General features: G+C 40.5%; 1 protein-coding gene across 4 annotated transcripts in view; it reads right to left on the reverse strand.

The window, feature by feature from the left end:
• Positions 1–12,049, reverse strand: part of TRIO (trio Rho guanine nucleotide exchange factor) — a 243,363-nt gene that overhangs the window by 4,893 nt on the left and 226,421 nt on the right. For 3 of the 4 annotated variants that reach the window (XM_084281722.1, XM_084281723.1, XM_084281724.1), the window contains exons 47-54: positions 11,023–11,200; positions 9,411–10,180; positions 5,456–5,703; positions 4,498–4,636; positions 4,109–4,136; positions 3,073–3,235; positions 294–415; positions 65–143 (exon numbers count right to left, since the gene is read on the reverse strand). In XM_084281722.1, the coding sequence (XP_084137848.1) occupies positions 65–143; positions 294–415; positions 3,073–3,235; positions 4,109–4,136; positions 4,498–4,636; positions 5,456–5,703; positions 9,411–10,180; positions 11,023–11,200 (1,727 nt within the window). Of the gene's footprint in view, positions 1–64; positions 144–293; positions 416–3,072; positions 3,236–4,108; positions 4,137–4,497; positions 4,637–5,455; positions 5,704–9,410; positions 10,181–11,022; positions 11,201–12,049 lie in introns of those variants that run through there. The other variant, XM_084281725.1, reaches the window with a different exon arrangement.

The following is a 12,049-nucleotide window of genomic DNA, read 5'->3' on the forward strand; positions in this document are numbered from 1 at the left end:
TAGAAAGACAATTCAATTTCTTGAATCAGAAGTTCATATTTTGACATCGGCATACAGAACGCACCTGCCAAGCTCAGCCACTTCACTGTAGAGGGAATCAAAGTTGTCTTTCCAGATTACCATGATTCCATCACTTCCAGGACCTACAGAAGAAGAAAGAAAAAGAGAAGGATAGTAAAGGCAATATTTAATACAGTCAGAGCCTCCTTAGAACTAAATGTTTGTAGTTATCGAACTGGGTAACTGGTGCTTTGAATGTAATCATAAAGGAAAGAGCAACGAGACAGGCCTACCTAAAACTCGTAGACTGGCGGAAGATGAAACCGAACCCATATCGTTTGCAGCTATACACGTATAGATACCATCGTCTTCTGCAGTGACGCCAATGATTTTCAGTGAAGCCTCTCCTAAGTCACTGGGAAACACAATGGCATCCATGAACATTGCATTCAGTTTACAGACCTTAAACTATGAAAATTAGACAAAGTGAGAGCGACAATGTTAAGATTTCTTATTGTCCAGCCCCCGTACTCTACTGACAACTTCAACCCTGTTCCTGCCATTTCAGAAGCGTCTAGCAGAATCCAAACGTTTTGTGTACACAAATTATCATGGAACATCCTGCAGACAATAGTGTTTTTTTAATAAAAAAAAATCCTCACTGACACTGTCTTAGTGCATCCTAGGTTCCTCTATGTTTGAAAAAGCAAATGCTTTCCATGCTCCCTCTATTTCTTGCAAATTAATTAGAGGCAGTATCAAGACAACCGTCCATCATTATTCCTTCTGAGAGGTTAGTTTCCATCCCTGACTCCCTGGAACTGTATACAAGCTGGGTTAATGTTTTTACTTTCAAAGCATTCATTCATTGTAGGAATGGGCTCCACCTTCAGTACAAAAGGTACACCACAGTGTGACTTCAGAATCTGGGAGTATGAGGGTATGAGGAAACTCAGGAAGTCTTTTGAAGTTTTCTCTCAGCTCCAGAAGAGACAGCAATAATCTATATCAGACAGGAGAAAGATTCTACAAACTCTTCCTTAAATTTTCTCATTGCTCAACTGCCCTTTTTATTTGATGGTTTGTCTTCAAATGTCTGCCTTAATCTTCCTTCGTGCAATTCTAGTACTTTTTATACCATCTACCATATACCATTTTTAGTACTTTCTATACCATCTACCATTGACAGGAACAGTAAATAATTCTATTTGCATAAGTCTCTTACAAATGTGAACACTTGGCATATCTTGCCTATGCTTTTCACCTCTAGGCTCAAAACATTGTGCTATTCTTTCACAACATGGCATATTTTCAAGATTTTTCATCATTCTTATTGTTTGCCTTTGGATCCACCCCAGTTACTCAAGTCATTTGAGTTACTAAAACAAAAGCTGTTTGCCTCTGTCTTTATTATACCATTTAATTTCAGGGGAAAACAATGTAAATTTTAGGAACACAGGAAGATGACTCTCCTCCCTCAGCTCAAAGAACATTTCTTTACTAGTATCTCCAAAAATCTGTCAGCCACAACCAGCATGATTAACTGGTTATAATTCTGCAACGGTAACAGATCAGTGTGAGGTAATTCTAGTGAATCTAGCTCTTACTGGGGTCTCACAATGGTCCTGGATACAACAGCACAGCTGCCACAATGTCCCTGTCTCTCCACAACAAAAATTATACCAGGTGAAAAGAAAAAAGCAGCTACAGTAGAATATAAAGAACAACATAACATGCTAACAGGTTTGCATATGCATTGGGCTGTATCATACAGCCTCTAATATAGCTATTAAGGAGGAAAGGTTTCACAAAAAAACTTCATTCTGAAGTGAGAACGTAATTCATAAACAAGATGTATTCACACTGAAGTGACTAAATAACACTTCCAGTAAATGGATAAAAAAATAAATTAAAAAAACTTTACTAACAGGTAGTTTCACATTCCAAAATGCAGTAACATCTGTTATTATTCAGCTCATTGAATTACCAGTTAAGTCTGCTCAGTTCTATCACAGCAAAGCTATGACAAAGATATTTGTTTCCATGCTTTGACACTGAAGACAGTAGCATTGCAACGTTAATATGAACCAGAGGCTTTTCTTTGCAAAGTACTGTCATAATCATTCCAAAAGCAGTCATTTGCCTCTAAAACGATGTATGCTACTAATGAAAAGAAAGGACTGGCAATGTGGCATGTCACAGCACTGGAACGCCCCAGCATACTGCTCTAGTTCAAGCACTGGGTCAGTGTGAGAGAACCATGGTCTCTTCTGCGGTAATTAATGAAAAATACCATCTGAATTTTATTGTTTTTAAAATCAACTGAATATGACATGAGAGTACCCCTGGCCATACTCAGATAAAGTTAAACAACACTTCCAGAAAATCCCAACAATGAAGTATTCCTGTCTGAGGACAATCCCATCTTTATGTCTCAAAGCCAAGTTATCCTGCACCAAGGCTATGAAATACAACAGATTCAGCAGTCCCTGTTCCTTCGCTGGAGTTTTGCTTTTCCTGGATCCAGGAAAAAGTGATCCAGGATCCAGATTAGAAGTGTTCCACCTTCCTCCAGGTGAAGAGAAGTCTGCTTTTTATCACAAATCACCTCAGTGATCCTGTTAACAGCGCTGTCCAACAGAAACTGCTATGCTGGCACAGCTGAGTGGGAACCAACTACGACCCAGGGATGGAAAACTCATTAGCCAACTTTAACACAAGCACAAGGGTTAGCTAAATATTAATGAGTCCTGTAAGATTAAAGTAGCCTTCTGACACTGGGGTTTTATCCATCAAGACCAGCTTTGAATCTTCTTGCCACTGGCACCTGGAAATTTATGTGACAGCGGCAAGCTGAGAATTGAATTGCTGTCACTGGAATCTTTCTGTGTGGCATCAGAGTATCATCATGAGCTAAGGTTTGTTTGTTTTTTGGATGCCCAATGCTAGGAGGAAAAAGAGGATATAATTAAGGACAATGCCCCAAACATATCAAAACAAGTAAGCCACCGAGGTAATTTAGAATAATTTTCCCTTTTAAGACAAAGAGATATACTACATAAATTACTGTACCTGTACGAAATGCTGTGATGACCGTCATTGCTCAGTGTGTTATGATCAGGACCCTTCCAAGTAATTGAAGCCTTGGGGCGACCACAGACTTTACACCTAAGCACGATGGTCTCTCCTGTCTCACATGTAACCTCACTCAATGGTATTATAAATTCTGGGGGAACTGGAAGAAGAATTTAATGGCATTAGGTCAATTGAAGTTCATCAATTTGCTTTTCTATTTCACTCTCTCTTCTATTAGACAAAGTATGTTGTACTTACAGTTTCCAGGGTTTATCTATCCCTCTGCCCTTGGAGCATGTCCACATTTAGGGCACTTGCTGGGGCTCTGTAGAGCTAATACTTTTTCTCTGCATGAACTTGGACATGACACTACTGACATGCTATGGATAACCCTGAAATTTACCACAGTGAACCAAACCTTTTGGGTCAAGTCAGCTAAATAAACCCAGAAGTAAAAAATATTTAAGGATGTGTTCAGCTAGGATATCTTTATGTCCAGCTGCATTTGCAGAAGGGAACACAAAACACCTTCTCTACAGTGTAGTGGTTTCCCTTTTTGCTTACAGGTGAAACTCAAGAAGTTTGGCTCTTACTCCAGAGTGCCACTGTTTTTCTCCTGATCAGCCTCTGCACTGGAGAGACCCTGCACATCCCCTAGGATGCAAGGTGAAAAATGAAGCAGCAGAGGTCTCCAACTCTTGACCTTCTTATTTTGCAAATTCAGCAGTGCCCAACTTCCATACAGTCTCAGTGCACATGCACTAGTACAAATATTTCTGAGCAACATATCATATGATCCTTGTATTTTACATTGTTTTGGACATGTAAACAAGAACATCTTCCTTTAATCTTAAAAAGAAAAAAAGAGAGATGACATTTCACTAACTGCCTCTCCTGTCCCAAATGAGGCTACATGTATTTTACAGAAAACACTAATTCCTGATGTAATTCATGTCAAGCAAGTTCAAAGAAAATAAATCATGCTTTAATCAAGTTACATTTACTGTGACTTTTAAAGATGAAAACAACTTACCATCATAAATGTAATTGGGGTTGAGAAGCTGGAAAGGAGAAATCAAAGAATTAGTGTCCTTATAAATGTATAATAAATAAAAGAATTATAGAAAATAAAGCACAGTGATGGGCAGACGTTAGTTGTACCCACAAAGGTCCAATAAACACTTAAATATCAGATTTTCTGTACCACTCTACTTTTTCTGCAGTATCTATATGCAGTATCATGCCTGTGGGTTCAAAAATCCTATCATCTTGTTTTGAGATTTGATAAACACTGACCATTAGAACCACTGTTGTTTCCAATTCCTTCACGTGAAATTCTATCAGAGCTAGAACTAGAAGCAACTTTTAAAGAAATTCCAACATAACTCCTTTTGAAAACTACTACTTCTTTGTCACATTTACCTTTACAGAAACCTTGTTGGCAAGTCCTTCTCGGGATTTGCGGTAACCATTTTCTAGCTTGCCTTCCCTTTTGCCGTCTTTATCTTTTTTCTCAGATTTCTTCCTTAAACGGAGTGCTGTGTGCCAAGATGTTGACTTCCTGAATGTGGAACAGTAAGCTTTGATAAATTTTCTTTTCAAACTCTCAATTATGTGTTATAATCTCTAGCTTGAGATGAAGATGACATTTATCCCAGAATGTTATTTCATTGTATTAAAGCATACTGAAATGAAATACATTAAGTATTCCATAAGAGATTCTATTTTTGGTTAAAACTGTAAGCAAGCTATTCAGATTAGTCTGTAGTTCAGTATTTCTCGAAATCTTTGCTGCAATCATAAACTTTCCATATGAAAATACAAATTGTCAATCAAACTGAACAACAAACAGCACAAAATCCATTTCAAATACAGCCTATAAAAGCTTTACATACAACTGCTAAGAATGTGGTTGTGATATTAGATACGCTACAGCAGAGTTGAGAGAGATCTTTTTAGCACCACCAGCCATTTTAAGTAGGTTTGTGGCTCAAGATGGAAATCTAGGAACTCTGAAATCTCATTTCGCTTGGAGCAAACATTATGATGGTTTTCCTAAACAAAGATGTCTAACCTGGCAACTCATCCTATTGAATAAGCTAGGAACAGTTGCTTCTCTTAAGGGAAGTATTATTAATCTACTTTTCCCAGAAGATTGCACTACTACAGCTTTTCGATAAAGAATACATGCATTTAAGTTCTTTCTTACCACTTTTTTTTTTTTTTAATATTTTTTCTAAGAGACCTCACATGTACTCATTCTGTTTGATGTTCATTTATATCTCAAAGATAACTTCAACTTTCAGTTTATAGGTTTCAAATTGTCTGAACTGGTAGGTTTTCTCCCTCCTGCCCCTTCTACCCGCACCCAGGCACTCACTTGATGGTTCCATCAGGGTTGTCAATGATGACTGCACTGGTATGCCCCAAGACATAGCCGGGAATCCAGCCCTCGGCTGCGGGGCACTGATCAGTGGCGGCTCTGAACACCAAAAACATGTTCTGTTGGTTGCTGGCTAGAATCTGCACGACCTCTCCTTGGTAGACATTTATCTCATCCTCCTTCACTGCCGTGTAATCGTGTGTCACCAGCATGGTGGAGATATTGCTACTGCTGCTACTTTCACTCTGCAAGTGTCAACCAGAAGCACAAAGAGGAGGCAAAAAGAAGAAAAGAGAATCAAGTTTAAAGTTTATAAAGGAGAAAGGCTGCTCTTGGCCTGCTACATTTCAACCATGACCTGCGTAATACACATAGATTAAGCTGTAGTCAAAGAAAAGAAATCAGATTTCTCTTATAGAGCTGCTTGTATTGATTTATCTTGTGTAAATTAGTTTGATTTTTGAACACCATTATGTATAGCAGGCGCAGAAATTTATTCCTTTTATTTTTAGTAAAGATCACTACTTAATTTTACTTCTTCCATTTTTTACAGGATCTCAACTAGTCTTCCTTTCCAGCTCTGACACTAAACCTGACATCTTTATCAGGTGACAAAGCCACATTACATCACATGTGACAATTTTTCATTAAGTCTTATGGATGTATAACAAACCAAGACTTGACCTCATAAACACTGGAAACTAACAATGAAACACGCATAATAGTCTTTCCTAGCACCATTTGTCAGATCTCAGACACCATGAATCCATGGTAACTTACTAAAATAAGACTCTTTTTGCCCAGATACATGTATTTCTCGTATTAGGTTTAATAAATAGAGGTGTGAAATCTATTATCAGACTACGCAACCTATCCCCTGAAATAAGTGATTTCCTTCTTGAAACAAGTTAAAAACGAAGTCGATGAGGTATGTATGTGTGCACACCTGCCTTCTGATTCTGTGTTCTTACTTCAAACTCTTTCAGCTTGCTGTCGGTGAGGACTCACTATTGCCTAGCAGTAACTGAGCTGAAGACGGAAAGCAGTACCCAGCTGTAGCTGAACGCTACTATGGCTCATATAGCACAGCCATGTGGTAGCATCACGTATGTGCACGCAGCACGTAGGAAGCTTGGCACACAGGATTAAAATAGCGTCACCTTTTTTTCTCAAAACTCTCAAATATTTGTCTCATCAGTGTTGCGGAGACACAGCAGGGGTCAGATGAGAGCATGGTGCACTGGGAGCCCCCAAACCCACATTTTCATCCTATCTGCTAACGGCCACGATCAAGTCACTCCATCTCTTGGAGCCTGCGCTTCCTCGTGGGTGTGCTGGCTGACTGGTGCACTGAGAAACAAGGGCGTTCAGAAGGGAGCTCTGATTACTCATTCCTACAATGTTCAGCTCATCAATGCTTGGGTTTCCAATCCCTTTCCTGTTTTCTCTATTAGGATGATGAAGCAAATGCTACCTGAGAGCAACGTCGCCCCTGGACTGTACCTCTACTAAAGGATATTTATATTTAATTCCAGGTGCTATACTTCCAGTGGTAAGAACAGTTTGTGCAGCTTACAGGACTGTCTACGTGGTCTTTTGTATTAGCAAGACCCTTCCATACTTCTGGCAAACTGGGAATAGTAGCACCTAAAAAATTCAGAAGTCTTATTTTCAGTCGCTGTTTAAACTAAGATTACAAATTCATACATTTTTCTAGCTAGATGGAAAAAACCTCCATTCAGAGAAAGTTGCTTTTACTAATTCCTTCTGTTAGACCTATGGGGAAGAGGAGAGGAAGGCTGAAGTAGTAAAACCAACCTATACCCAAACCTTGCCCCATACACTACCACTGAATGTACTGTTTCTTAGCATGCAGTAGAATTCGTACGCAGGACTGGCTTGCATACATCTCTTTTTAATAGTTAAGCCTTGAAGGACCACTTTAAAGTCTAAATATTTCTTATTGTTGCAAGGACAGATAAATCTACTAAATTGTCTGGTAAGTACAAAGTAACTTTCTATCTTGTGAACATGTTTATATCAGAATTTATTCTCACCACAGAAAGACAGCCCTTCCTCTGCCTTGCAAAAAAGTAATTATTCTTGCACAGGAATTTTTTTTTTTTTTCCTACTGCAAGTGTTGCTGGTCATCACTGTCTGCAATTACTAAATTACAGAGGATATACAATCAAAATCTAAGAAACTGCTCCCATATTCCTACAAAGCTAGCAAGAACTGCTCATTTTTTTTCTTCTTAGGAGTAACCTTTCCATGCATAAGTAAGCTTGTGAAGAAAACTTAACCATGCGTGCATGTAAATATACACAAGCAAATGGTTAAAATATGCCTTCACAACCCATCTTCTCCAGCTTGTTGAATGCGGTGTGAAATCCTGCTAAAATATGGTTTACAAAGTAAGCATTATGAAGCTTAATTATCAAGCGCAATGTAGTTGTGAAGCAGCAGAAGGCACATTCAGACACTGTTTTACAGTAAGATAAAAACAAGCAAAGGTATCTTTGCTGACAGTATCAAAATTCAAATGTTTTGAAAACTTAGTGCCATTCTTTCTCTCCCTCTTTTTTTAATGTAATTACATCAATTAATACTATGCAAGTCTTGATTCACATGCTGTGCAGTAATTGTGAGGAAGTCCGATTACCCCAGCTATTATATTATCATCACATTTTGCTAGACTGAAGGTACACACAAGACAGAGCTAAACCAAATGAAAAGTTGAAAGATCAGGATAAAAATATGATACATGCAAAGCATAATTTGTTCTTCTGAAGCTACTATAAAAGTATAAGAACTAAGAAGTCAAGAAAGCTCTCTGTTTAGTTACATTTAGCAGTTCTATAAAGAAATGCATGCATTTTAAAAAGTACAGCAAGTTAGGTTGATTTGCAAAATTGGTACTGCATACGATTTGTGAGAGAGTAGAAAAACAAACATTTGTGAACACAACACTTAGTGAGAAGAAAATCAAACGCACCTTTATTAGAAATCAAAAAGGCACCAGAGCCTGCCTACCATCCATGGCAAGTGCCTTGACATTTTTGCTTATATTTGCACATGCCCCTGTGATTGCTGTGTTGCATTTCCTGGTAGATTTTATTACAGAGAATGTGGATTCTGTTGATACCCCAGCTTTCCGCACAAACACACCAAGTACATACTAAAAGGTTGAATCTCCAGATGCCCTAAAACAGTTCTTCTTATAAAGCAGAAGAGAAAAGTGGAGCCACTATTTGTTTTGATTGTAGTAGAAGAACAGTTGATTATTTTAGCTAGGTTTTGTTTGCCTATTTTGAGTGGACTGCAGGAAGCTTCCTTGACCAGGCAAAGAATTAAAAAAGAGAATGCTGCACATCACCTAAGGCTGAAAGGAGGAGGTGGGGGGCGGAAATAAATACAAAATAAAAATCAAGCAGCCCAGGGACTGTACCGTAGACATCTCAACGAAGTTAAAACTCAACAGGACAGTGCTGGCGGATTTGGCGTGACAGGGAAAAAAGCCCCAAGGCAATCTGCCAAAATCTCAAAGTCAGATTTAAATGCTGGCTGCAATGCATACCCCAAGGTGCTCTGGTTGCCACGCTTCAGCATGTTAATTATGTGCCTTCAAATTAGAGACGAAAAAGCAAGGACAGCAAGTTAGTAAGTATCAGCCTAGTGATCTACATTTTCAGCAGAGGCAGAAATTGCATCTAATGTTAGCAGTGTTCGTGTGTCTGTATACATATCACTGTCTATGTTTTTATGTATACATACACAAGAGGTAGATAATTTTGTTTTTTAATGTGCAGAAGACACTGGAACAGTTGATTATTTCAGAGCAGTACAGCGCCGGAGAGCCAGAAGTTAGTACGGAGAGTGATGATAACGCACAGAAAGGGAGCATGGGAAGGTTTTAGAAGAGCTCGCAGGACAGAGGTGCTCCGCTCTTACCCCATTACTCTGGGTGGAGTGAACTGACTGCTCGCTGGTCGAGGAGCATGTGCTCATGCGGTCTGTGTCCTTGCTGTGTGAAGAGTGGCGGTGAACCTGCCGCTGGAGGGAGTCATTGTCCCCAGGGAAAGTGAAGGAGCCAGGGCGGCTGGCAGGGGATGCTGGGATGGAGCTCCAAAAGGAGCCCTTCTGCAGGGGGCTGCTGGGTGGAAAGGTTTCTTTGCCAAAAGGAGAAGGGAAAGTCGTGGAGAGAGGAGAGTTCATTGGTGAGATGGCTCCTGGCCTTGGCTTCCCCAGCGTCAGTGATCCTATGCTGTTTCTTGAGCGACTTTCCTCTGAGCTTCCACGTGAGTCTTTCTGGGCTCCGTCAGCTGAGCCAGAAATGTTTCCCGCTGTCTTCCTGGGACTCTCAATAACTTTCATCTTGGGAATCTGCTCAGCTTCTCTCTGAGGACCGTCCGGTTCTGCACTGGGAGGGTGCCTGTCTGGCTGGCTCAGGCCAGTTTCTAAGGAGGTGTTGTAGTGTGGCAGGGAGAGATTGTGAATGGACATACCTGACATCTTGTCTGCCTCTGCTTGGGCCGAGGCTGCAGAGGAGACCAGGACTGGGGAATGGTGTCTGACAGGCTGGGGGATCCGGGATGGCCGGCTACGGCTGGAGCTGGGGATTCCACTAGAGCTGCTGGGGCCGCTGCTGTTACTGCTGCTGCTTCCGCTGCCGCCTCCACCGCTGCTGTGGTTCCTCTGGTACTCGATTGGGGACGTCAAGGCTGCAATGGGGAAAGGAGAGCAGGTGGTCAGGGAAAGGAGAGCAGGAAAGGGAATAAGAACAGCTTAAAACAGACACGCTTAGTAGCAAAAGGGGAGCACCGCTCAACTATGATGAATTCCCTTAGCAATGACAGTCATACTGCAGACATCAAGTCACTGTTCTATATTACACCTTCACGACCTGCTATATTTAATCTTCATTAAAGACAAAAGAGGTAAATCCAGGGAAAAACGTTTTCCTTGTTTTCCTCTAGATCACATTGTCAGTCAGCAACCAAGAGGGAAAAAAACAAGTGTGATTCCAATCATCAGCTCATTTTTCTCTATACATCTCTTCAAAAAACCTGCATCAGGGAAACAACTGATGGATACAGAAATATAGCAAGAATCTTCTGGTGTCACAGAAGACACTTCTACTGTTCTCCTGCAGAATCTGAATGCTGCTGCCACAGTAAGGTGCGACAACAATGGCCACCAGAATAACACAAGCAAAATATATTTTGAACGGATGCTTAAAATTCCACTTGTATTTAGTCTTTAAAAGCTTGCATTTGCTTAAATGGGGTACACAAACTCTCCACATCAACGGATGGTACCAGTCGTAGTTCACTCCTACAAAACATTTGGAAAATTTCACTGAGGGAACACCATGTAAATTCAGACTACCACTCTTATGACAAATGCTAGCATCTGTTCTGAAGCTAAAACGTGGCACATAACCCCCAACTGTTCTGCATTAGCTCAGGAAAAAGGAAACTTGCAAACAATTTCAAAGCCAAGAAACAACAGATGAGAGAGAAGTCACTCAATTATGAACTTTCAAAGAGAGCAAATCATTTACCATTTAAAAAGTTGCGCTGGTTTTCCAAAATTTGGTTAATTTCATGGATCCATAGCTGTCGGACTGCTGGGCTGGCAGAATGCAAAACAAAGGTCTCCGTGACATCGCCCGTTCTTGATGTTAGTGCAAATTTACATGGATCGCTGTCCACATTTTCCTCCAGGGAAAGGCAACTCACCTTCACAAAAAAAAAAAAAGAGAATTTCCTTCATGCATTTTTTGAGAAATTGCTTACTTGATAACTCAGAGTCAAATCTTCAAATGTAATTAAGGTGACCATCTTTTTGCTCAATACCATGAAATGAAGGATTACAGTAAACTAAGGATTAACATATGTCATTTTTGGCTAAAGCAAAGTATCAACAACAGTCTTACTCTACAGCAGCCTTTGCTCCAGAGAGTGCAACCGACTGATGCACTGCACTCTTATTATCTCTACATGGACACTATGGCTTAATGTTCTCCCCATCAGCCCTTGCTCTCCCCTTGTGTTCTTTAAAATGCTGAGCCCACTCTGGAGCTCTGCTGATGGCCCCACTAAAGTCTTCTCCCGCAGAGACAGAAACACCATGGAACAGGCTGCCTGCCCAGGGCAGAACAGGATGTGCAGCTGGTACACGGAGCGGCAAGGCAAATCAGAGGAAGCAGGGTCCACACAAAATGCTTCGTGAGGAGGGCTGGTGAGCAATACCAGCAACAGCTTTTGTTTCTGGGAAGGTTTGAAGTGGGGGATTTGCTTGCAGAAAAGCTGATACATCCAAGAAGGTGACAAATGTTACCTACACATTGGGACTGACTGCAGCTGAAACTCATCAGAAGGGATACTTAAAGACTTTTCCTTATTTGCAATTACTTTGCTATGTGGTGTACATGCAACGTTTTGTCCAGCAACACCTGCTTTTGCATGCTTCACGCGGGAAGCATCAGACAGCTGGAATCCAAATACTTCCATTTATCATCAGAGTGAGCATAAATCCAATAGGAGGTCATTCGAGGAAATGACTGACACCTTGCTGTGCTTCCAGAT

The sequence above is a fragment of the Netta rufina genome, assembly GCF_964035555.1.
Source record: "Netta rufina genome assembly, chromosome: 2".
Taxonomy (NCBI): Eukaryota; Metazoa; Chordata; class Aves; order Anseriformes; family Anatidae; genus Netta; species Netta rufina.